This window comes from Delphinus delphis, chromosome 20 (genome assembly GCF_949987515.2).
Source record: "Delphinus delphis chromosome 20, mDelDel1.2, whole genome shotgun sequence".
In the NCBI taxonomy this organism is placed as follows: Eukaryota; Metazoa; Chordata; class Mammalia; order Artiodactyla; family Delphinidae; genus Delphinus; species Delphinus delphis.
The window spans coordinates 48,930,049-48,956,812 of record NC_082702.1 but is presented as its reverse complement, the minus strand read 5'-3'; the positions used below and the strand labels follow the sequence as shown (position 1 = coordinate 48,956,812).

The 26,764-nt window shown below is 41.7% G+C and overlaps 1 protein-coding gene across 3 annotated transcripts in view; it reads left to right on the top strand.

The window, feature by feature from the left end:
* ADAMTS18 (ADAM metallopeptidase with thrombospondin type 1 motif 18) overlaps nt 1-26,764 on the top strand; it is a 174,657-nt gene that overhangs the window by 60,035 nt on the left and 87,858 nt on the right. For all 3 annotated transcript variants that reach the window (XM_060000258.2, XM_060000259.2, XM_060000257.2), the window contains 6 exons: nt 13,523-13,805; nt 15,997-16,190; nt 16,458-16,541; nt 18,091-18,250; nt 22,874-22,979; nt 26,525-26,662. In XM_060000258.2, coding sequence (XP_059856241.1) covers nt 13,523-13,805; nt 15,997-16,190; nt 16,458-16,541; nt 18,091-18,250; nt 22,874-22,979; nt 26,525-26,662 — 965 coding nt within the window. The remainder of the gene's footprint in view (nt 1-13,522; nt 13,806-15,996; nt 16,191-16,457; nt 16,542-18,090; nt 18,251-22,873; nt 22,980-26,524; nt 26,663-26,764) is intronic.

The following is a 26,764-nucleotide window of genomic DNA, read 5'->3' as shown; positions in this document are numbered from 1 at the left end:
TGAAATCCACATTTCTTGTTCTGGCGCTCATCTTGTGATAATACAGCATGAATGTGACCTGTTCAAAGTGATGCTTTAGAAAAGTAATTTTGGAGCAGAAGAGGGTGGGGACTGCCAACAGAGAGATGAGATAGGAGGTCACTGCTTTATTCTCCACCTGGGGTGATACAGGACTAAGCTGGAGTGAGAACGCAGAAGGACAGAGTTTGGAGCTCAGAGGTCCCTCGTACCTCGATGTTGTCAGCACTGTGAATCGTGTAGTTCTGCGTTCTGTAGGACACTGTTTGAAGAAGATGGGATAGTGAGGTTGGGAGCCCAGATTTAGATTCTGAAATTGACATTAAAAAAAGCAACTTGGATATTAGTTCTGAACATCTCCTCCCAGACATTTAGCACATCCCGTCCCCCGTCTTCCAGAGGTTGCTGACATGTGACAGACTGTTATTAGCAGACACAGCACCAAAGCCTCCAATGATCTGGGGGAAAGGCTGGCTGCATGGTCCCGTGTGAAGTTTGTGGCACATCTGGTTTCTCTTAAATCCAGACATGCTAGCTGTCTCTACTTGGTCACTCACAATGAACCAACAGCCGTTACAGCAGTCACGTGTTTTCCAAATGACATCCTTCCTTAAGCTCCCTTTGAAATGATCTGATTCTTGAGAGGGAGCTGGAGCAGAGGATCATGTGACACAAAGCTGTCAGATGGCTCCTACCTTAGTCTTTCCTAGATGAGAAAATCTTCATGACGGCACTGCTTGTAAGGGTCATGTAGCTTTGACATCTGTCTTTCGTGTTGATGGTCAGGGTATAGCTGGCTGTCTGAGGGGCTGGGAAGATATGCTTTCTCTTCCTTATTACTCTGTGTAGATCTCTCCCAAAGACGTACGAGTTGCCTATGACGTCCAGGGTGTGACATAGCTGTTGCAAAGCAGAAGAGCCCAGCACTGCTTGCAGAGTACTTGCAGTGCACTAGAAGAGAGCAAACCACAGCACTGCAGGGTGTAATTAGAGCTAGATCAGGCCTGTCCAGTGAGGCCACATTTGAAGGTTGAGCCAGTTTTCTCCAGATCCGTGGAGATGCTCTCTCAGTGAATACTGTTCAGCACCCTCTCTTTGGGGTGAAAATGGAGAGGAGAAGCCAAAAAGATGAGTCTCTGATTTTAGTGCCACTTGCCTCCAGCTTCCAGCCTCCATTTCTGGAAGGTCTGAGTTTGTGGCCATCTCTCTGTGTCCTTCAGGTCCCTCTGAAATGGAAGTAAAAAGTAATTGACAGGGAGTTAGGACCTAGGTTAAGCGTGCCTGGAAGTGTTTTGTTCTTAAGAGTCAGTTTGTGCTGCTACCCTACGCCCTGCAGGAAGTTATATCCTCTCTGGAATCTTTCTTTTCCTTTCTTATTTAGCTTTATTGAGGTACAATCGACAAATAGAAATGTAAGCATAAACTGAAAAAAAAATTGCACAACCTATAAGTTGAGAATTATGTTTTATTTGGCGGACAAAACTGAGGACTTAAGCTGGGGACACAGCATCTCAGATCACTCTGAGAGATTGTCCCAAAGAGGTCAGAGAGGAGCCTGGATATATAGGAGTTTTTGCAACAAAGACCAGGTAGACGGAACATCAGAAGATGACTATTAATTAAAGAAAACCAGACATCGTGAGTTAAGGAATTTAGCGCTTTTCTATGTATGGGGAGATGCAAGAGTCTGGGCTCCTTGAAATCTTTCCTTTGATGTGCACCTCAGCTATCTGGGGCCAGCATCCTGTGCTTTTTCATCAAGTCTCCTCAGGGGGTATCACTGGGGGTGGCTACAGTGGCTGACTGCTTGATGGCGGGGGTCCTGTTTCCATCCTGAGTTTCCTCAGGGCTCACCATGGGGGCGGCTGTCATGTGATGGCTGGATGACTACAGCATCCTTTGTTTACTGACATGGCAGGCAACATTTTTCATTCACATAAGATATTTAAAACATGCAATGTCATGACTTGTATATGCACTCAAAGGATTCCCTTCATTGAATTAATACATCCATCACTTCACATATTTACGTACGTGTGTGTGTGTGTGTGTGTGAGAACATCTAAGTTCTGCCCTCCTAGCAAATTTCAATGACAGTGTTTCTGGAACTTTTCTTGACTCCTAGCAGGATGTGTGTTTAAGAGTGAGGGAAGGCTGTGGACTCAGACAGCCGTGGAATATCGAGAGGTAAATAAAAGTACCCATCAAATAGAACTGCTCTAGGGGTGAGATGAGAGTTTGCAGGTAGAATGCTTTGCACAGAGTCTGGTACGTAGGAAATCAGGAACTGTTCCTCCAGATGGAGCAGTATAGGAAGGTGGAGAGAGAGAGAAGGAGAGAGACTCCCCAACACCTACGGATCATGTTTAAACCACTTGGATTAATTTATAAATGTTGAACCATAGATTGTGACTGCTTATACAAACTGAGTGCATTTTTGAGTATGTGTGCATTTAATTTTTTAGAAATTAATACTAAAATTTATACAGTTAGGCCAGGGTAAATATGTCAACCATTTTGATGTTAATTGTTTTAAAAAAAATAGTTTCTTAGACGTATTTGCCCTTCTGAGAATGGGCACACGGATGAGTTGGACAGAATTGTCATACACCTCTCATCCCCATGTTGAGTTGTGAACCACTGTATTCTGGTCTCGTGAGATTTGGACTGTGGAAGTCATTAAGTGTTTATTTCACTAGATTGTTAATTCGCCAAATAAAAAAGTTTCATCAGCATGTTATGAATATCTCTTTAGAGCTGCTTGAATGGCATAATCTTTACCAGTAAAGATGGTTATGGTTGAAATGCTTTGAAGAAAGGGGCTGAGTCGATTCATCTTTGGGTCAGTAGCATAAACAATTGCATACGGTCAAAGCCGTCTTAGTTAGTATTATTTGGGAGCCAGATTTGGTTACTGTAAGTGAAAGAAAAGGATGATTTATTTTGAGCCTACTGGAGTATTTGAAGAAGTAGTCAATCCCTGGCTAGGAAGGAAAAAAGCCAGGCATTTCTAAGAGCTCCTGCAGCAAGATTTTTGGACCTTTTTTCAAATCCATCATTATCAGTGTGATTCAGAAAGCCACAGGGACTGAGAGTACAGGGAGGCTCTACCTGCCTGGCTGAGGTCAGGGGTCACCTGGGTAAATCATCTTTGCCCAGTGATGCAGCTGCGTGTACCACAGGCATAGCGCTCAGTGAGCATCTCTTGAATGGCTTGGAGTGATCTGCTCAGGTGTTCACTGGGAGGAGGTGGGCCCTTACCTGTCCCATCTGAACAGATGGCCAGCTTGTAACGTGAGAACGCTAGTCCACAGTTCTGGTGCGTTCTACCCTATACTCCAGAAAGTCCACTTTGCTTTTTTCTTTTTTCTCTCCCAGCAGCAACCATCCATCTAGTCTTTAAGGCTGATCAAAAGCATCCTTTTCTCCATGACATTGTCTCTTTTCAAGGAGGGCAGGTGGGTAAGAGGTTGGGTTTTCAGAAGGGACTAAGCATAGACTTAATTTAACTAAAGAACATTGTGGAGGAGAAGTTGATGGGCACAAAAAGGATCTGTAGAGGAGCAGTCCGTGATTTCATCGCCCATCTCTCTTTCCCATCCCCATCAAAACCAGCCACCAAGTCGAAACCAAAACCTAGAATTCCAGCAATTCTCCAAGGTAGAAAAATTCATGATTTCACCTCTGTCTTTAAATACCTTCAGTTGTGTTTGCAAGAATTTCATTAATATGTCTCTTTTCAGGTCTTAAAGCCTTGTTCAGTCCTTTCACTGTTTTTCTCAATAACAGAACACTGATGCCACTTCCCAGAATTTCAGGTCCAGTTGAAGGGGAGAATTTTAATACACACTGTTAGAACAAGGCCCGGCTTCTCTGCTCTGTTCCCTCAAATAATCAAATATAATAATTATAACAACAATAAACACATTTGGAATGTTTTCTTGCCAAGAGCTGTTCTTAGCACTTTAAAAGTATGAACTCACTTAATTCTCTAAAAACCCGTTAAGGGAAGTGCTATTATTATTGTCCTTTTACAAGTCAGGGACTTGGAAAATGAGAGGTTTGTTCTTGAGAGGTATGTAAACTTCCTCAGGAGATAAGAGAAAAGCTGAAAGGGGCACTTAACCATCACAGGACTGAAAACACCTTGTGGCTCTTATTAGCATCGTACCCCCTCCTCTCTCACCAGGCTGTGAGGAATTTGGGGATATTGATGGTATCCGATTAAATGTTTATGGACTGGGCTTTTACAGTTTTTTGAAGAAAGATCACCACGTATATGACTCTGGAAAACATAAATTCCCTTCTAAATCGTATTTGTAGTGTGAGTCCCATTGATGTTCATATTAACATCAATGAATGGATGAGAAATGCTAGATTTTTGTTGACATACATATTTTTGGTTTTTTTCTCCCAGCATATGAGATTTTTTTCCCCCTTTGACGGGAATAGGGAATCCTGAACACACATTCCACGTGTAAGGGCCTGTTGTCCATTAATCCAGCTCTGCGTGTGTAGATGCTTATGGCAAAAATATTCGATTTCAGTTTCTTAGAATTACATACTTTATAGAGAACTGAGGGTGTTATCAGGGTCCACATGCTCTTGGCAAAATTTTATCAGATTTTGTCTCTTCTCTGATCATGGGACTGGAAATGGTTCCACGTGTTTTTCACCCGGAACCTGTTTTGTTTGTTTGTTTTTTAATATACTCTCAAGTCCCTAATTTTCTGTTTAACAGTCATTATGGCTCTATTTTTTATGTTACCATTTACTGAGCAATACACAGCTAAGTACAGTACCTGATAAGTATTCATTTATTTAACCAATGAGAAACCCCCAAGGTAGGGATACATTTATTCCCATTTCACAGATGGGAAAAAGAAGGGGGATAAAAGCGCACAGAAGTTCAGAATGCTTAAGCCCAGCTACCAAGCGGCAGAGCTTAAATTTTACCTCTAAACTCTTTCATTTTTATATTGAGTGCTTCCCTAATGTATTGTCCTTGTACCGTTCCATTTTACCTTGATAATATTTGTTACTTCTTCGCAAAATCCTAAAATATTCTATTGCCGATGGTTTTCCTCAGTTGAAGTCTATCTCGGACTTTTCCTTACTTCCTGGTCTTTCATTTCTCTGATGCTTTCTTTTTCTCCTTCCCGAACCCCTGGACGGTGGAATTTTGTTTCATACTGATGACATTTCTTAAGCTTTTCGCTTATTCTGAACTGAGATTTCTCCTTTGGAGTGTCCTCATATATGTTGGACAACAAATTAATTATTATTTAGACAAAAGAGTGGTTTTTTTTTTTTTTTTTTTGTAAGAATGTGATGTCTTCACCTCTCCCGTCCCACTGGGAGTTAAAGTAGTTGTTTATTTTTTTCCTGCCAGTTTTATTGAGATATAATTGACATACAAAACTGCATAAGTTTAAAATGTAAACCATAATAGTTCGACTTAATACGTCATGAAATGATTACCACAGTAAGTTTAGTGAACATCTATCATCTCATATAGATACAAAATGAAAGAAATAGAAAAAGATTTTTCCTTTGTGATGAGAACTCTTCAGATTTACTCTCAACAATTTTCATAGATAACATACAGCAGTGTTAATTATATTTATATGTTGTACATTACATCCCTGGTACCTATTTATCTTATAACTGGAAGTTTGTACCTTTTGACTGCCTTAATCCAATTCTTCCTCCCCCCAACCCCTTGCCTCTGTTAACCACTCATTGGATCTCTTTCTTTATGAATTTGTTTTCGAAGTAAAACTGACCTACAACACTATGTTAGTTCCTGGTGCACAACAGTGATTCAGTATTTCTATACATTTCAAAATGATCAGCACAATAAGACTAGTTATCATCCCTCACCATACAAAGATATTACATAATTACTGACTATATATTCCCCAGACTGTACTTTTCATACCCACAACTCATTTATTTAGTAACTGGAAGTCTGTGCCTCTTAATAGCCCTCACATATTTCTCTCCCCCTCCGCTTGGCAACCACCTGTCCTCTGTATTTGTGACTCTGTTTCTGTTGTATTATGTTTGTTCATTTGTTTTTCAGATTTCACATGTAAGTGAGACCATACGGTGTTTGTCTTTCTCTATCTGACTTATCCCACTTAGCATAGTACCCTCTAGGTCCATCCATGTTGTCGTAAAAGAAAGTGATGTCTTCAATGAAGTCACAGTATTTTTGTGTTGCTGTAGCTGGAGAGACGTTAAAAATTTTTAAAGTGAAAAATAATTTGATTATTGATAACCGCAAGTATATGTCTTTGCCGTTACTTCTCCAGCCAGCCTCACGGGGGCTACTTTGTTGTTCTGTCAGTTAGTCCTTACTAAAAATAGAAATAGATTAATGATACTGCCTGTGGAGTTCTTTTTCAATTATTATTTCATTTGAAGTTCCGCTTCATTTTTAACAAACCTCATTAACCCATTAAGTCTTTGGTTTTTGATTATTTAATGTGTGTAAATGTTGGGATACAAGTCACGTAGCACACAGACCCTGCTTTCAGGGAGCTTGTCTTGTCCTAATTTTCATTGATCTTTAAGGCTGTTCACTCCGAACTTTTTTTTTTTTTTTTTTTTTGGCGGTACGCGGGCGTCTCACTGTTGTGGCCTCTCCCGTTGCGGAACACAGGCTCCGGACGCGCAGGCTCAGCGACCACGGCTCACGGGCCCAGCCGCTCAGCGGCATGTGGGATCTTCCCGGACCGGGGCACGAACCCGTGTCGCCTGCATCAGCAGGCAGACTCTCAACCACTGCGCCACCAGGGAAGCCCAACTCCGAACTTTTGGAAAAAAATTGTGCCTTCATACCAGCATTTAATTCATCAACTGTTTCTAGAGTCTGCGGTCTCCATTTTTCTGTTAAATCTAAAGCCTTTGATAGAGTTCAAATATGACCTATAGGGAGGGAGTTTTAAATGGAAATTGAGGGAAATTTCTTGAAGTCTGTTTTGTACCTGACATGAGTCCTTTGAGAAAAATTTAGGCCATTGAAATCTAAAATAGGAAACAACTGCTAACAAATAAGACATATTCTCTTACAGTATCTCCTTTTTAAAAGCATAAAATGGAAAAAATCTGATCTGAATATATTATTGACTCTTGGTCATTATCCATTGAATTTTTAAACTTAGCAGCTGAACTACAGGACTGAATTTCTAGGTCTTCAAACTGGAAGAGATTGAACTATATTGATTGGAAGAGGTTGAACCATATTGATTGGAAGGGATTGAACCATATTGATGGAAAAGGTTGAACACGTGGGAACAATATTCGGTCCAGAAGGGGAGCTGGGAGCAGCTCTCAGCTTATTGCACCCACATCTCCATGGACCTGGGGCCTTTCCTGTCCTTCTAGCCTAGGGGACGCCTAAGGGTGTCCTCACGCTGCAGCCTCTGCTGAGCGGACCTCTAGGTCTCCACCAGCCTCCTCTGCCTGGCCAGCTTCTCCTGTCCTCAGTTCTGAGCTGTCCACCTCATAGTTCTTTCTAGGTTCCCCCTGCATGAACCAAGAGAGGGCTTCTGGTCTCTGTGAAAATACCTGTCCTCAAAAAAACTTTCGAAAACAGGGCTTCCCTGGTGGCGCAGTGGTTGAGAGTCCGCTTGTCGATGCAGGGGACGCGGGTTCGTGCCCGGTCTGGGAAGATCCCACATGCCGCAGAGCGGCTGGGCCTGTGAGCCATGCCCGCTGAGCCTGCGCGTCCGGGGCCTGTGCTCCGCAACGGGAGAGGCCACAACAGTGAGAGGCCCGCGTATCACCAAAAAAAAAAAAAAATTCCAAAAACAAACTTTTGGTTACCGAAGGGGAAAGGGGGTGGGGGAGGGATAAATTAGGAGTTTGGGATTAGCAGATACACACTACTATATATAAAATAGATAAACAACAAGGTCCTACTGTATAGCCCAGGGAACTATATTTAATCTGCTATAATAAGCCATAATAGAGAAGAACATGGTAAGAATATGTATGTACATATATATGAGTGTGAGTGTGTATATATATAACTGAATCACTTTGCTGTATACCTGAAGCACTGTAAGTCAACTATATTTCAATTAAAAAATTTTTTTTCCTAAAAACCTTCCAAAATCAGTCTCCCCTCTCCCCTCACTCTTTCTGTTATTTTCTCTCATAGAACCCTGCTTGTTTTCCTTCATACTTGACACAAAGGAATATTTCCTACCCAGTTGTGATCATTACTTGTTTCATCCCTGCTTCTCCCATTTAGTTGGAAGCCCATGGGACCACAGATCCATCTTCCAAGCCACGTTTTGTCAGAATGTCACCTGTGTTCAGTCACTCAAAACGCTTCATACACTCTACAGTTAAACAGATGGTTCCTTTTAGAGGTACTGGGTTTATATTTTTAAACTATAAAATGTATTTTTGGTTAGACTCCACTGTTTTCCATCAAACCAAACCCCCCAAAAGAAGATTTTTCTTCCTTAATATCGAGCCATGTAAAATGCTGGTTTTGCTGTAAAGAACTTTTCTGAAGCTTTGTCCTTGTTGCCCTAAACTGTAATACAAAGGGTTGTTTGGGCCCCATGTGTTGTCCTTATATAAGATGCCCATTTTTTTTTATTGCTTTCTTGATGCAGAAGTTGTCACTCTGCATTTGAGTTGCCTGCGGTTCTCCAGAAATAACGAGAGAAGGAAAGCTTCTAAACCGGTTAGTCCAGTTAAGGCAGTTGAGTGGCTTAAGCCGTTGATATGAGTTTAACCAAGTTAGGAAGTTAGCAAGGCTGCAGGGCTTTCATGGATAATTCCCTTTTTTTTTTTTTTCCCCTTTAACTGTTCACTCTGTCTGCTGGGGATTGTAAATGGGGTCTTTTGTCTTCCCGCAGCTTGGCGAGGTGAGGGCACTGGGAGGCCGGGCTTAGACGTGAGGGCCCTGCTCAGGGAAAGGGGGCCTGAATCCTACCTGGGCTCCCAGCAGAGAGTCGTTCACAGGGTGGCTGTGAAGTTTAACTAAGGTATTACAGGGAGGGCTCCTGCCTTCACACTGCTACCCCAAAACTGGATTCGCCTCTTGGTGGGTATCCAGCCAGTAGACACAACCAAGCGAAGGGGGTATTACTACTTGCAGCAAGTGAGGAGAACACTGGAGAAGATGCTGCTTTCCAAAGCACCCTCTCCCTGAACAGCACAATTGGGGAAGTTTGAAGCTCAGGGTACATGCGTATTCATGAAGGGGCTTGAGCAGAGAAGGACTCAGCACAGAATTGGGGGCCAGGGTCGACAGAGTGCAAGCTTTCGTTGATTGAAGTCGGGAGGGTCAACGTCATCATTCCATCCTCCACCTGAGTTGGGGTCTTAGTTCCTGCAGAACTCAAAGACAAAAATTACGTATATCCCTTGAGGAGGAACTAGGACCCTGCTTTATCACTGCACTGTTACTTGACTGCCTTTCCTCTGTTCCTGCATTCCTTTGTTCCCTTAAGATCATTGGCTACTGAGACCTGTTCAAGGGCAAGCATGGTGGCCAGGCTGAGATCACAAAATGGCTTAGGCCAAAATGGCTTCTCTCATGTCAAGAAAGCCATGCCTGCTTCTCTTTCTCCAGGGACCCCATAACAGATCTGCTTACAAAATCTGTAATATAGAAAGAGTTCAAGGTTTTTATGAACTTGAACATGTCACTTCCCAGTTCTGGTTTCCCTGCCTGGAAAGGGAGGAGAGTGCTGGCATGCCCGCCCTCAGCATCCCCTCCACTCTGAGATTCTTCAGTTCTCTTATTCCACAAACGTATGTAGGATGATAGCCAATTATTTATTGGTTGGTGATGTGTGGCATACACCAGGGATGCCAGTGTACAACTGGACGTTTAAGCTGGACATCAGACGTGGTGGGAAGTTTGCATTTTCGTTGTTTCCTTCATTGAAGTAGGACACACAGCAAATAAACTGTGGCCTGAAATATGGGAAGTGGAGAGGGTAGTTTTCAGCAGCATCCTGAGTCCTGTCTCTCTGGGAAGACAGTATTGAATCTAAGACGAAGCAAAGAGCATCAGAAGGCCAAGCAAGTGAGTCTGTGGAGGAAGAAGTTGGCAGAGGAATGGAAAAGGGTGTGTGAACTCGGTTAAGAGTGTGTAGGCAAGGAATAAAGACGCAGACGTAGAGAATGGACTTGAGGACACGGGGAGGGGGAAGGGTAAGCTGGGACGAAGTGAGAGAGTGGCATGGACGTATATACACGACCAAATGAAAAATATCTAGCTAGTGGGAAGCAGCCGCATAGCACGGGGAGATCAGCTCAGTGCTTTGTGACCACCTAGAGGGGTGGGATAGGGAAGGTGGGAGGAAGACGCAAGAGGGAGGAGATATGAGGATATATGCATATGTATAGCTGATTCACTTTGTTAAACAGCAGAAACTGACGCACGCTGTTGTAAAGCAATTATACTCCAATAAAGATGTTAAGGAAAAAAAAAAGAGTGTGTAGGCAAGGAAAGGAATTTTCTCTTTACCCTTTTAGGTTCTTGGCTAAGACCACGCCCCCAACTGTAATAAAGGAGAGATTAACAGGAGAAAACAAATAGACATTTAGTAACAAGGATACCTCCTGTGTGCAGGGAGATGCCTAGGCAAGCTGAGTAACTCCCCCCAAAGGCCGAAGCCATCCCCGCACCCTTAAATACCACCTCTAGCTGTGGGAGCCTATCAGGCAAAGCCCAGTAAACAAGGGTATGGCTGTTACGCAGACACAGGTTTAAGGCAGAAACTTCTCAGTTGATAAGAATTTCTAGAGATTTAGTCAACCTCTCCTTCCTGGTAAAAGAGGGAGGCCCCCGACACATGGACTTTTCCCTTATAAAAGTAAATGCTCTGGGGCTTCCCCGGTGGCGCAGTGATTAAGAATCCGTCTGCCAATGCAGGGGACACGGGTTTGATCCCTGGTCCAGGAAGATCACACGTGCCGCGGAGCAGCTAAGCCCGTGCGCCACAGCTACTGAGCCTGTGTGCCACAACTACTGAAACCTGTGCACCTAGAGACCGTGCTCCGCAACAAGAGAAGCCACCACAGTGAGAAGCCCGTGCACAGCAACCAAGAGCAGCCCCCGCTCGCCGCAACTAGAGGAAGCCTGCGCGCAGCAACAAAGACCCAACACAGCCAAAAGAAAAAGTCAAAGACGTGTCGTCTTCAGGATGGTATGAAGGAGAGGGGACAGGCACAGCTGCCAGCCTCCAGAGTAAGCAGATGGTGGAGAGATTCGTGGGCCAGGAAAAGGGATTCGGATTTGAGATGAATACCAGGGCGCGTGAAGTGAGTTGATTCATGTTGGCCGAGGACACTGGCCAATGTCAGGAGACCATGTTGGAGAAGATGGGGGATTTGGAAGATTCAATGGCAAGTGTGCAAATGAAGGATGAAAGTATCTGCCAGCCTGGCACTGGGCTGGTGGCGGGGGACGGGCTGCTCTGAGGTACAGCCTAAGTAAGGTACGGTGGGTGGGCAGGATTTCTGGGATCGTGAGATTTCACTTCTTTAAATTTTGTTGCCAGTTGATTCTCCCATCATCTCTATGACGGCAGGAATGTGAACTGCTTCATGACTTTGTGCCTCTTTGTGCCGGTGCCTAGAACAGGGCTGTGAATTAGATGCTCAGTGTGTTTTCTGAACGCAGGAAAGCATCAGGCTGGTGCTGCCGACCATAAGACGGTCTTTGTTGTTTTGTTTGTTTTGTTTTGGCTTGGTTTTGTGTGTGTGGGGGGGGGGGGGTTGGCCACGCCACGAGGCATGCAGGGTCTTAGTTCCCTGACCAGGGATCGAACCCGCGACTCCTGCAGTGGAAGCGCGACGTCTTAACTACTGGACCGCCAGGGAAGTCCTCGTAAGACAGTCTTTAAGAAGGCAGCCGACTTCTGACGTGGAAGGAAAATCAGGACCACATCACACATTCTGGGACTCCTATAAGGAGTGAGAAACTGAATCATGACAGAGGGTTAAAATAAGGTCTGGGGACAGCCCCTCTGATGCCACCCGTCCACCCCACACACGCCTCTGTGTTCCCTTGGTAACCTGCCCTCACCCTGACACCCCCTTACGTCCTTGAATATTTACGTGTCTGGCTCCCCAGTAAACTGCATGCTGTGTGCGCGTATGTCCTGGACAGCTATGTGCTCGCAGTTACCTGAATGCCTGGCACCTCGCTGGCGCTCTGTGAATGTGGGTTGATTCACTCACTCATTATTGTCAGTCATCCAAACTGCTGGGATTGAGAGTGTTTAAAGGGCTTCTGCAATGGTTATTTTATCTCCCCTTGAAAGGTGGTCAGGGCAGGAAGAATTCTCCCCATTTTGCACATGAAGAAGGTGGGACCTGAAGCACTGGGTCACAAACTCTGTACTTTGGTGTCATCCTTGGAGCAGTTAAAAAAATTTGTGATACATGAGTCACAAGAGATTTGGTTTTTGATGGTATGGGATTTTGTCTGGGAGTGAGTGACTCTGTGTGTGTGTGTGTGTGTGTGTGTGTGTGTGTGTATTTAGATCTGCAGGCGTTTCCTATGTTCAGCAAAGTTTAAGAATTGCTGGCCTCTGTCAGTGCTTTGCAAACGTTAACAGGCAGATAAATCACCCGGGATCTACGTACAACGTAGATTCTGAGTCCGCAGGTCTGGGGAGAGACCTAAGAGTCTACATTTCTAACCAGACCCCCGGGTGAGGCTGGAGCTGCCGGTCCACAGACTACACTTTCCATAGCAGCGCCTGGAGATCAGGGAAATTCTAAGCCAAATGCAGAGAAGAGAGAGCACGAAGCGTGCTGGGGACAAGGCAGGGGTGTGCTGTGGCCAAAATATCAGGTACAAAGGTAGACGTATTGTGCCATGAGCCTGAAAGTGACGTTGTGATTGGATGGGCTCGCCCCAGTCCCCTCTTTCCTCTCAGTTTAGCAGATATGTCTCTTCGTGATGGTGCAACCCATTGGATTCCCCAGACCTCTACTTGGAGATAAGCGATAATCTCTCACTTTGCAATCCTTGCTACTTTTGTCGAGCGCTTATGAAATCAAGATGGAATGTCTTTGTTTTCACTGTCTACACTATAAGCTCTTTCAGGGTGGGGCTGTTTTTCAGCTCATCACTCTGTCCTGTGTTTACCGCAGTGTCTGCCATGTCCTAGATGTGGAGACTCCCAGGATGTGACATGGCTTAGCCCTTGAGTCCCAAACATCAAGCCTGGCAGCCTGGAATAGTAGTTAACAGTTCTGCTCCAGTAGGTGGAGAATTCTGGGTGCCAGTACTAGCTTTCCTACTTACTGTCTTAGCCTAAGTTTTCTCATCTGTAAAATGGAGGTAATAACAGTTGCCACTGTTCATGGTGCAAATAAAACGACATGATACACGCCAAGCATTTAGCGCAGTGCCTGCATACGGGAAGAAGCCGATAGACAGTTGCTGAAAATCAACACATCAAAAAAGGGATGTGCGGTATCCTTAATGTTTTCTTTGTGTCTGGCTTTTTAGTCAGGTCTCATAAGGACACGAAGAAATGAATTCCTCATCTCGCCATTACCTCAGCTCCTGGCCCAGGAACACAACTACAGCTCCCCTGCAGGCCACCATCCTCACGTGCTATACAAAAGGACGGCGGAGGAGAAGGTCCAGCGTTGCCATGGCTACCTGAGCTCCAGCGGGAACTCTGCTGGTCACCCCCCAAGTCGCACTCCCCACACATCTTGGAGTCCAGAAAGAAAACATCACCACGGAAGGTTGCAAAAGCAGCATTTTTGTGGACGACGCAAGAAATGTATGTAAGGAAACTTTTTCTTGTTCTGTTCCTCTCTGGGCCCTCGACAGGTTTTCCCAAGTGCCACTGGGTGTGCTGACTTTGCAGGTTAAAATTGGGCTGCACTAAGCCCCCACTGAAATTAATCTTGGAGATGAACCATAAATCATCCCTGTCAGACAAAAACTGGGTGATCATTTTTTTCTAAGTTAAACTAGAAAGATTTATTTTCCTCTTTTAACATCTTTTACTTTTTAGTCGAAGGTCCCAATATTATTCTAGTTTCTGTACCCGTGAGAAAAGGACCCAGTCTTCCAAATGATGAAAGAAATCAGAGGTGAATTCCCGGGTGTGGTTGGGTGTTCTTTTTGAGGATTTGAGGGAAAGACTTCCCAGTTAACAAGAATGCTGGCACCTGATTGGAGGTGGCGATGAAACATAAGGACCCTTGGACTTGGTTTGTGACCCGGGCCCAACCGTCTGCATTTTTCAGACCAGCAGTGTCCAATAGAAGTATAACACCTGCCCCAAATGTAATTTTACATTTTTTAAATCCCACATTAAAAAATGTTTAAGTGGGTAAATTAATATTAATAATATATTTAACACAGTATATACAAAATATCTCAACATGTCATCAATATAATCAATGAAAACAAATTAAAATGAAGTATTTTATATTCTTTTTTCATATTAAGTTTTGGAAATCTATTTATTTAACACTTCGAGAACAATTTCAAATCAGACAATAAATTCTCACCAGAAATACTTCATCTGTATCTCGATTTCATAAAATTTCAAGTTCAAGTTTAAAAGTAGACTTACATAGTCAGACTGTTCCATATATGCTTAAGGTTTTCAACAGCTGAAACAAATATTACTTTTTAAGTGTAAAGCAAAATGGATAAAAATTCAATAAAATTAAAAATTTGGTTCCTTCAGTGGTGCCAGCCCCATTTCAAAGTCTCAGGAGCCGTAAGCAGCACATGACTAGCCAGTTGGACAGAGCGGCCAGGTGATGTCCACGGAGAAGAGGAAGTGGTATCCCTGCCGTGCTGATCAGGAGGAAAATGCAAGACTCTTTCTACCATTTTAATTGGTTTTGGGGATTTGGGTGTAACTGAAACATCCTTTTTAAAGAACATCTATTTGGCATGAATTTATACTAGTAGTGGCGTTAATTAACGATAGTAATGATATTTATAGTGGCAGTGATATGTATTTGATATGAGATGTAAAAGCTAATCTTTAGAGCAACCTTATGGTTGGATATTATACTCTTTTCATTGATGAGGAAACAAACTCACAGTCATTTATCAAAATGGCGTACTTGAGGTTTTAAATCTAACTCTCAATGATTTGATGTTTTAATTTCTCTCTGGGGAGCGTTGACTTCACTATAATGACTATACCAGTTGTTAAAGTATTAAAATATATCTATATTAGTAGTACATACTGTCCTGAGCTTTTCAAATGCGTTTTCCTTCCCAGCAACCCTTCGAACTGTCACAGCCCATTAACTAAAGGGGTCGTGCTTAATCCAACGGGTACTTCCGGGTCTCTGCTCAGAGACTGTGGCCAGTATCCATGCCTGTACCTTATCTGTTACAAAGTATTAATTTTAAATATCACTTCTGACTGTGCTGTCTCCCCAGCAGCTAAATTAATATCCGGTCAAAGAGCCCTTATTGACCACTTATTTTGTGCTACATTAAAGTTTGTGTTGATGAAACAAGAACATGGGCAGTGTTCTACAGGATACATATGTCTAAATTTTATTTAGAAAATAATATACAAAGTGTGATAATGAATTCAGAAGCAAAGGATAATGTCTTGTTTCTGCAGTTTCTTAGCAATAAAATAAAATGAGCATTTCCTTCCCACCATACTGATTTTTCTTGACCCACTCTTCCAACTAGAATTGAAGCTGGTTTTCTTTGACTCTTTAGAAGAACATTTTTGAGTTACTGAATCCATTTGTCCATCCATCTGTCCGTCCATCCATCCATCCATCCAACCTTCTTTTGAAAGAATCTCTCTTGACCATAGATTAGGTCCATAGCCCCAGGACAGGTACCAGTGGCATCATTTATCAGGAGATGAGTGAAGTGTTGGTTACATGGTCTCTCTCCTCCCCTTGTTTAGATTTCTGTCTGTCTCCCCTGGATGCTCTCTGCTGATAGCTCTCCAAATGCTCTTCTGTTCCTTGTAGATGCCCCCAAGCCTCCCACAGAGGATACCTATCTCATGTTTGATGAATACGGGAGCGCAGGGCGGCCCAGAAGATCAGCTGGAAGGTCACCCAAAGGCCTAAACGTGGAAACCCTTGTGGTAGCAGATAAGAAAATGGTGGAAAAGCATGGCAAGGCCAACGTCACCACGTACATTCTCACGGTCATGAACATGGTAAGGGAGATTGTCAGGACCCCAACCCCCTGCCTCTCCAAGATAGCTAAGAATCATGGAATTCCCTCACATGGGTTGAATAGCAGGTGTAGCCACATGATTTTATTGAAAAAAATTAAATTTGGAGGAAATTGGCTTCATACCTACATGTATTTGGTAAAATCAAAACATACATGCTCATATATATGTCTGATCTCCCCTGGCAGTTTTGGAAATTTTCAAATTTTGTTTCTTTCACTTTTGTTTGATTTCAATTCGTTCCAACAGGTTTCCAGCCTCTTTAAAGATGGGACCATTGGAAGTGATATAAACATAGTTGTAGTCAGCCTCATTCTTCTGGAACAAGAACCTGTAAGTGCCAAACCTCATTTACTTCATCATTCATCCTGCCATTCAGAATACACTTATTGAACACCTACTGTGTGCCAACCCATGTCATTGTCATTAGAAGTTCAAATTGGAAAATTTCAAATTACCCTCAAGGAAAGTACAATCTGATAGCGTTGTGCATTTAAATTCTAAAACATCACAAAATAATTATTTATATATAAACATACAAAATATATATGCAATATATAGTTTTCAATATACGGTGATATCCAATATGATTAAATGTGCATATATAATATGAGTACAAAAGTAAAGTATGGATATTACGTTATATAAATATTGTGGAAGCTTCACAAGGAAAGTGCATTTGGTAAGAGCTTTAAAAGTTAGCTGGATTTTGTAAGTTGGAGATGCTGGGTAGGTACAAAGGGTATTTTGAAAATATACTGGAAATAAGTCATCTGAAAATTCTGGTGGTAAACCTACTGTCTCCCAAAACCAACCACCTTAGGTACTACAGAAACTGAACAAGGAATATTTAACTGCCCTTGACCTGCTTACAGTGAGATGCAAGACGGAACATATAATAAAGTGTTAAGTTGCATGGCGCGTACTGCTTTGTAGCGTTTTGATGTCGAAACTGTATTTTCTGAGGTGGGGATTACCAATACAACTATTTTTAAGTCCCCTGAGGCTTTTCCTCTCCATCTGTAACTCCAGTAATGAATGGACAAAGCAGAGAGTCAGAGACCAGACAAAAATGAACCTAACTGCCCAGGTCTATAGCGCTACAGAGGTTAACAACGTATCAAATTATTCTTAGAATTTTGGAAGGGCAGAAAAGGTGTGTGTTGTTCGGGAGACCCTTCTCTCTAACTTACCACTCACACTTCGCCCGAGGACTCAAAGACAGCAACCTCCTAGTTCACTGATAATTAAAGATTTTGCCTAAAAACCCTCAATTTGACCCAAGTCAATAGTTCTGAGAAAACATTTTGATAAAAATTATTTGAAGACTAGGTCCTTTCTTACCCTTTAGAATATTGTGGCTATTTGTTTCTTCATCCATTCAGCGAGCTTTCATTTTATCGGTTGACGGATTGTAACCTATGATGTGCCGAGCCCTTTGGCTGGAAATTTTGACATAGGGGTAAACAAGCTGTGGTCAGTACCGTCCTCATGCTTTGTTGAAGAAGCCATGGAACTTTATCCCCATTAATTAATAATTATGTTCGAAAAGTAATAACCGTTCTATAAATATGGTACCAGCGTGAGATGAACAGAGGTGTTTCTAACTGATGCCAGTTTCTTTGTTGTAGAAACACAGTTGGTCGTAAAGCCCACTACTGAAACTCTGTAGTAACTAGCAATACTGTGAGCATTTACCCAAAATAGTTTTAGTTTTTTTTTTTTTTAACACCAGTATGTCCAGCCTTAGCTCAGATGTTTTCCTCTGCTGACCCTTCCCCCAGAAACAAGATGCTTCTGTGTTTGCCTGTAGAAATGGAATGATGCAACATTCTCATCTCTGTGACAAATTCACACTTTAATCTGTGTGGGTTTCCCATAGGGAGGATTATTGATCAACCATCATGCGGACCAATCTCTGAATAGTTTTTGTCAGTGGCAGTCTGCCCTCATTGGAAAGAATGGGAAGAGGCATGACCACGCCATCTTACTCACGGGATTTGATATCTGTTCCTGGAAGAACGAACCATGTGACACTCTAGGTATGATATGAGCAAATGCTTCATGCACACCCATGTTAGCTAAAAACACAGTCTGGAAACTTTCTATTGGGTGGGTGGCCCTCAGGTTTCTTAGTAAGGAGACTTAATCTGCAAATTGTGGAGTATCTTCATTGTACCCTCTGCTGAATATTGTTCTTTTTAACTGAACTCAGTGTGGAGTGGGAACCCCTTTACTTTATTCCTGTTGTGTGTTTCTTTAAACCTTTGGATGATCCTTTAGGCATGATAAATTGTCATGTAACTACACAAGTTGTAGGTTATTCCGTAAGCATCTTGACGGCAGAACTGGATAGCTGAAAAGAACTTGACTGGTCTCCGTGGCATTCAGCTATGCCCCTAGGTAGCACGCTTCTTTTAGAAAGTTACTTGAACTTTGAAGCACTCGGCTCTTCCATATTTGTACAAGACAGTGAATTAGAACTCTATCTTTCACATCTATATTATATTTTCTAGTACAGTCTGTTGCATACAGTAGGAATTCAACAATTTTTTTAAATGAATTGATGCTCATCTAGATCGGGGTGGGCAAATGTTTTCTGTAAAGGGCAAGACAGTAAATATGTTAGGCTTTGCGTGTGTCGCATAAGCTCTGTTGAAACTACTCATTTCAGCTGTATTAGTGAAAAAGACAGTATGTAAACAAGTGAGCATGGCTGTGTTCCAATAAAACTTCCTTTACTAAAACAGGCAGTGGGAACCATATTTTTCAGACACAACTGATAGTCCAGATTGATGGTAAAAATTTGGGGGTACTGAGAAAAGTTTACATGATTTACTCCCATTTTTTCCTCAAAATATATTTTTCCTTGAAGTGCTTTATACTCCTTCATAATATCTTAAAGATAAAAGTAGATTAGACTTTAATGGGCTTCCCTGGTGGCACAATGGTTAAGAATCCACCTGCCAATGCAAGGGACACGGGTTCGAACCCTGGTCCAGGGAGATCCCACATGCCGTGGAGCAACTAAGCCCGTGCGCCACAACTACTGACCCTGTGCTCTAGAGCCCGCGAGCCACGATGACTGAGCCAGCGAGCCACAACTACTGAAGCCCGAGTGCCTAGAGCCCATGCTCCGCAACAAGAGAAGCCACCTCAATGAGAAACCTGCACGCCGCAACTAGAGAAAGCCCGCGCACAGCAACGAAGACCCAACACAGCCAAAAATAAATAAATAAAATAAGTTTGTTTAAAAAAAAAGTAGATTGGACTTTTAGAATTTTTTATATTTTGTATTTTTCAAATTCTCTGTAATTGGTAAAGTAGCAGGATACAAAATTAACGCACAGAAATCTTTGGCATTCCTGTACACTAATGATGAAAAATCTGAAAGTGAAATTAAGAAAACACTCCCATTTACCATTGCAACAAAAAGAATAAAATATCTAGGAATAAACCTACCTAAGGAGACAAAAGACCTGTATGCAGAAAATTATAAGACACTGATGAAAGAAATTAAAGATGATACAGATAGATGGAGAGATATACCACGTTCTTGGATTGGAAGAATCAACATTGTGAAAATGACTCTACTACCCAAAGCAATCTACAGATTCAATGCAATCCCTATCAAACCACCACTGGCATTTTTCACAGAACTAGAACAAAAAATTTCACAATTTGTATGGAAACACAAAAGACCCCCAAATAGCCAAAGCAATCTTGAGAATGAAAAATGGAGCTGGAGGAATCAGGCTCCCTGACTTCAGACTATACTACAAAGCTACAGTAATCAAGACAGTAATGGTACTGGCACAAAAACAGAAATATAGATCAATGGAACAGGATAGAAAGCCCAGAGATAAACCCACGCACATATGGTCACCTTATCTTTGATAAAGGAGGCAAGAATATACAGTGGAGAAAAGACAGCCTCTTCAATAAGTGGTGCTGGGAAAGCTGGACAGGTACATGTAAAAGTATGAGATTAGAACACTCCCTAACACCATACACAAAAATAAACTCAAAATGGATTAAAGACCTAAATGTAAGGCCAGGCACTATCAAACTCTTAGAGGAAAACATAGGCAGAACACTCTATGACATAAATCACAGCAAGATCCTTTTTGACCCACCTCCTAGAGAAATGGAAATAAAAACAAAAATAAACAATTGGGACCTAATGAAACTTAAAAGCGTTTGCACAGCAAAGGAAACCATAAACAAGACCAAAAGACAACCCTCTGAATGGGAGAAAATATTTGCAAATGAAGCAACTGACAAAGGATTAATCTCCAAAATTTACAAGCAGCTCATGCAGCTCAATATCAAAAAAAACAAACAACCCAATCCAAAAATGGGCAGAAGACCTAAGTAGACATTTCTCCAAAGAAGATATACAGATTGCCAAAAAACACATGAAATAATGTTCAATATCATTAATCATTAGAGAAATGCAAATCAAAACTACAATGAGATATCACCTCACACTGGTCAGAATGGCCATCATCAAAAAATCTAGAAACAATAAATGCTGGAGAGGGTGTGGAGAAAAGGGAACCCTCTTTCACTGTTGGTGGGAATGTAAACTGATACAGGCACTATTTAGAACAGTATGGAGGTTCCTGAAAAAACTACAAATAGAACTACCATACGACCCAGCAATCCCACTACTGGGCATATACTCTGAGAAAACCATAATTCAGAAAGAGTCATGTACCAAAATGTTCATTGCAGCTCTATTTACAGTAGCCAGGACTTGGAAGCAACCTAAGTGTCCATCGACAGATGAATGGATAAAGAAGAGGTGGCACGTATATACAATGGAATATTACTCAGCCATAAAAAGAAACGAAATTGGGTCATTTGTAGAGACGTGGATGGACCTAGAGTCTGTCATACAGAGCGAAGTAAGTCAGAAAGAGAAAAAGAAATACCGTATGCTAACACATATATATGGAATCTAAGAAAAAAAAAAAGATCATGAAGAACCTAGGGGCAGGACAGGAATAGACACAGACCTACTAGAGAATGGACTTGAGGATATGGGGAGGGGGAAGGGTAAGCTGTGACAAAGTGAGAGAGTGGCATGGACATATATACACTACCAAACGTAAAATAGATAGCTAGTGGGAAGCAGCCACATAGCACAGGGAAATCAGCTCGGTGGTTTGTGACCACCTAGAGGGGTGGGATAGGGAGGGTGGGAGGGAGGGAGGGAAGAGATATGGGAACATATGTATATGTATAACTGATTCACTTTGTTGTAAAGCAGAAACTAACACACCATTGTAAAGCGATTATACTCCAATAAAGATGTTAAAAAAATTCTCTGTAATGCCTGTATTATGTCCTATAAAATAAGTTTATTTTAATAGTTCGCCATTAATCACAGTCTTCAAAACACGGTGCATGACTGAGAATCAACCGTTTGGGGTATTGTTCCATAGGCTGGGTTTGTATGATGGAGGTGGTATACATTCAGTCATATTCTGAGCTTGGAATTTGCAAAGTGACATTTGATAGCCCAGTGCATTGTTGCTGTTTTGAAGAGGGATTCTGAGAAGAGGTAGTTTTATCAGTCAGTCAGAGACCAAAATATACGGAAAGGCTTGGAGAAACAAGTACAGTCATGTCAGGACATAACCCTAACAACTGGTGTACAAGTCACTTATTTAAAGCAGCATGTCCTATTGCAAAGAACGTGGGTGTTGACTTTCGAATATGTCTGCACTTAAATCCTGAGTCTAGAGTTTATGACTGTGAGATCTTGCGCAAATTAATTCACCTTTCTGAGCCTCCGTTTCTAATATATAATTATGCACACGTAGATGTACACGAGGCATATAGGACAGTGTATGGTATTTAACTGCCATTTATTTAGCATTGATGATGATGGTGCCATGCACGATGTTTGCCTGCCTATACATTAGGTTTACCAGATGACCCCACTTACATCATGGCAGCAAGGTGGAAGCAGTCAATTCACAAGCGTATATTTCATACTCTTGGGTACATATCCTTGTTCTCCTAGTTATGAAGACCCACACTTGGGAAGAAAGGCATTCAACACTATAACGTAGTTCAAGATAAACTCGAGAACAGGCTGGAATGATTTTATAACTGCTCCTAGGAGAAAAATAAAGTTAATCTGCTAACACTCTTTAGGCTTTTCCATGTTATCTGCTTTAGAAGAAAATGAGGTTGCGTCTCTTAGAAAATATACCTCGTTTTCTCTTAGAAAATACATCTTGAGCTTTGATGCTAATACTACCGCTAAGTGACTTTTTTACATAGGTTTAGCTGTCATTTTAGCAATTGTTCTGACCCAAATAATGAGCTTAGATCAGGCATATAAATACCCTGTGACTTGCTATCCATCCTATATATAAAATGGGAATTACAATACTCATACTGCCTTCATACAGTTGTTAGGAGGGCCAGTTGATGACAATATCTTTTAAAAGCAAGAAAGTATTAAGTCCTACTCTTATCTATTTAGAGAGGACAGAGAGGCGTATACCTTTAGTGTTTTTCTACCAAAAAAAGAAAATACATTAATCCTTTGAACTAAAACTGTGCAGAACATTTTGAGGGCATCGGAAATGATCAGGTATCTGTGTGTGTTCCTTTTGAATTTGGGTTTGAAATTGCTCTTTCAACAGGGTTTGCTCCCATCAGTGGGATGTGCAGTAAGTACCGAAGTTGTACCATCAATGAGGACACGGGACTTGGCCTGGCCTTCACCATCGCTCATGAGTCAGGGCACAAGTAAGTGACCCCTTGATACACCACTTTATATGAAAACCAGTTGGGTGATTCATTGACATTCCTCTAATGATTATTATTGACCTGGGTAGAATCAATAGGATAAATCTTGTATAAAGCTTAGAGTAGTACTTGACTCTAAGGAGGGCTCAATCGAAGGCCAGTCATTGTTGAGGCTTTTGATAAGAACATTTGATAGCTACTCAATGGTACATTGTGTGCATAAAGGGACTGCGAGTTATCTAATGGATCCGCTGGTCATTTAGGCATGTGTTTATTTTCTTCCAAGTTTTGCGGCAGTAAAGATACTTTTAGTTCATTATACTACAGAAATAGTCATGGGGACATGTCAATTCCTAGAATGTAATGACATGTTAATTGTTTAAAAACTTTTGTGTATGCTGGATATTCTTTTCCTCGGTGTCATTGCGTGTCCTTAATATTCTTTTAATTTAATTCTTTTGTGAGAATAGGGTTAGAAAGGAGGAATAAGAAACCTAAGAGTAATGAGATGAATGTATCTTATGAGGCATATAACCTGTACACATACAGTTCTACAGAGAATTTTCACATTATTTAAGCAGTAGCATCTATATTGGAATAAGCATACTGCTTCACAAAATGACTGTCTCAGAGGGTGTATGAGTTTAGGAGTATATGTATGTGTGTCTTGTATTCAGCATTTATATTGAATGCTCGTTTTCAGAGCATTAGTTAATTTCTGACTTAAAAATAAAAGCAAATGTGATCTATTTCGCAACTATGATTTATATTTTGGTATTTTGGTATTAGTGTGTCTTGTGAGCTATTTATTATCTTCAGAAAATTTGAATCTTGACCATTACTATTATCCAACAGTCACCCAGCATTTTATATCTATGCACAACTGCTTTTATAGCAAGATATGAATGAACCAATTTTATTGGAACAGTGGTGCAAAAATGCCCATTAGGCACAAGGTCCCTGATAAGTGCAGAAAATAAAATATCTAAATTTGTCTCACCAGCATGAGGTCCACATGAACCAGTCTCTCACTTTTAAAAAAGTATTGGCCTTGGGCTTCCCTGGTGGCGCAGTGGTTGAGAGTCCGCCTGCCGATGCAGGGGACACGTGTTCATGCCCTGGTCTGGGAAGGTCCCACATGCTGTGGAGCGGCTAGGCCCGTGAGCCATGGCCGCTGAGCCTGCGTGTCCGGAGCCTGTGCTCCACAACAGGAGAGGCCACAACAGTGAGAGGCCCGCGTACCGCAAAAAAAAAAAAAAAAAAAAAAAAGTATTGGCCTTTAGGGGCTTCCCTGGTGGCACAGTGGTTGGGAACCCACCTGCCAATGCAGGGGACATGGGTTCGATCCCTGGTCCGGGAAGATCCCACATGCTGCGGAGCAACTAAGCCTGTGTGTCACAACTACTGAGCTTGCGCTCTGGAATACGCGAGCCACAACTACTGAGCCCGCGTGCCACAACTACTGAAACCCACGCACCTAGAGCCCGTGCTCCGCAACAAGAGAAGCCACCGCAGTGAGAAGCCCACACACCACAACAAAGAGTAGCCCTCGCCACAACTAGAGAAAGCCTGCGCACAGTAACGAAGACCCAATGCAGTCAAAAATAAATAAATTAAAAATAAATAAATTTTAAAAAAAAACGTATTGGCCTTTAAAAAATGTAATCATCTTTGGTCATGAGTTAAAGTTACCAAAATCAAAATCCAACACATTAGTAAGGAAAACCAAAGACATTCTCCAGGTGGGGTGAGGAGAGTCAGGGGTAGCAGGAAGAACAGATATAATGGAAAGTACCTACTCAAATTCTAAATAACATGGCCTAACAGAGTTACATTTTGAAACAGACAATTCATGAGATTTTGACAAGACTTTTGATATGTGCTAAAGAAAACGCATGTTATCTTCTAAAAGGATGTTAAATCAAAGTAAATTAGAAAATTAAGAAATTTCAAGTTCAAAATTCAATTCAAACTTGGTTTTCTTATGTCCGTAAAACTACAGTGAAATGCCGATTTAATGACCTTCTCCTCTTAGAGTAATGGCTTTGATCTCTCCCCACCTTATCCCCATTTCTGTGATTCTTACCCTTTCCTGTGGTGCTTTACATGTAAATTTCCTTCTGCTTTTGACTTTCACAAATATTTTTAGAGTGTCTCCCAAACAAACTCCCTTAGTTTCCTGGTTAGGTACAACGATGAACTGAATTGGGCAAAGTGGAGGATGGGAAAATGCTTTCCCCCGAGTGTGTTTTGAGGTTACTTAATACCTATGTGTGAATCCGTCACCTCTAAAGCCCTGGGGTACTCACTGATAGGACCACAGTATACCACCATCCTACCATTCCTTGCCTGATAAATTGGGAGGAATGATGGGAAAATAGCTAGTTTGCAGACATGGGTCACAATAGGATCATATCTATGGTTATAATACAGTTGTTTATTTGGAATAGGCTACCTTCGAAGGATGGCTATATTGATAAGTTATTATATCAGAGTAGCATGCTTATTTCCACAGAAATCCTACCTGCCTCTTAAAAATATGTCCTTAAGAGACACATTTTACTCCTCTAAATAATTAGGCTGAGAACAATCTAAATCGATGATAAATTGGTATCCCTCCATTCTCTACCTCCAGAGAGAAGTCAGAAAAAGCTTTTTGGGCCCTGAATTTTTTGGAGATGACCAAAGAAGCTTATTTCCCCATCCCCTTCCAATTTAATATGGCCTGAAGGAAGCTCTGTCTCTGTGGTGTGTGTATTCTATGTGCATGTAAACTTTAATGTCACATTTATGCTACCAGTTAGGAGATTTGGGAGTCATTGAGTCACTGAGGTGTAATGTATATGATTTCTAGGTAAACCACCTAAAATTATTTTTACTCTGTTATTGCTAGAACCTTCTTTGGTGAAATAGACCAAGTTAAAGTCTTCTCAAAAAATGCATTCAAAAGAAGTCCATCATGTGCCTTCAGTATATGGATTCAACTATTAATTTTCAAAGATGTTTATGGCTGTAGGTAGGGGAATTCAATTATATAAAGAGTCTGTGATTTCCGCCATAAAGTGATCAGCATTAGAAGTTTATATGTCACACTAATGCATAAAGAGTCAGTAAACAAGTATAATCAGCTTTTGTCTGTACTTACCTCCTACTCATTCTGAAATTTCTTACCACAGTTCCATATGGGTGGCAAGAAAAAAATGTTTGCTGTTTGGAATAAAAGAATTTGACTGTCTCATCATTTTAGTTTAACTTGGAAATCTTGACCAAAATTTTCTTGCCCTTAAAATCTGTAGCACGTATGCCATTCTTTGATTTTGTGGCCAAGATATAATATAAAAAAGCCCTTAGCATTCTTTAGAATTTTCTACATGAATTTTACAACAGTAGATAGTACCTCGTTTTGTCTTTCCCTTTTCTTACAATCTCAGTGACTCTGTCCCTCACTTGGGTTCCCTGATTCTCAATACATCTTTTTCTTCCTCTGCTTATAGTTTGGGAAACGGGTTCCCAGAAGGCTTTCTGTTTTCTTCTTTGTGTTGTAGTTTCGGCATGGTTCACGATGGGGAAGGCAACCCCTGCAGGAAAGCGGAAGGCAACATCATGTCTCCCACGCTGACCGGAAACAATGGGGTGTTCTCGTGGTCCTCGTGCAGCCGGCAGTACCTGAAGAAATTCCTCAGGTAACACAGGCCAGAGCCAGGGGCGTTCCCAGGTTTGGAGTGGTGACCGTGAACGGTGCTCAACAGACATGAAAACAAATACTTGGTGGATTGATGACGATG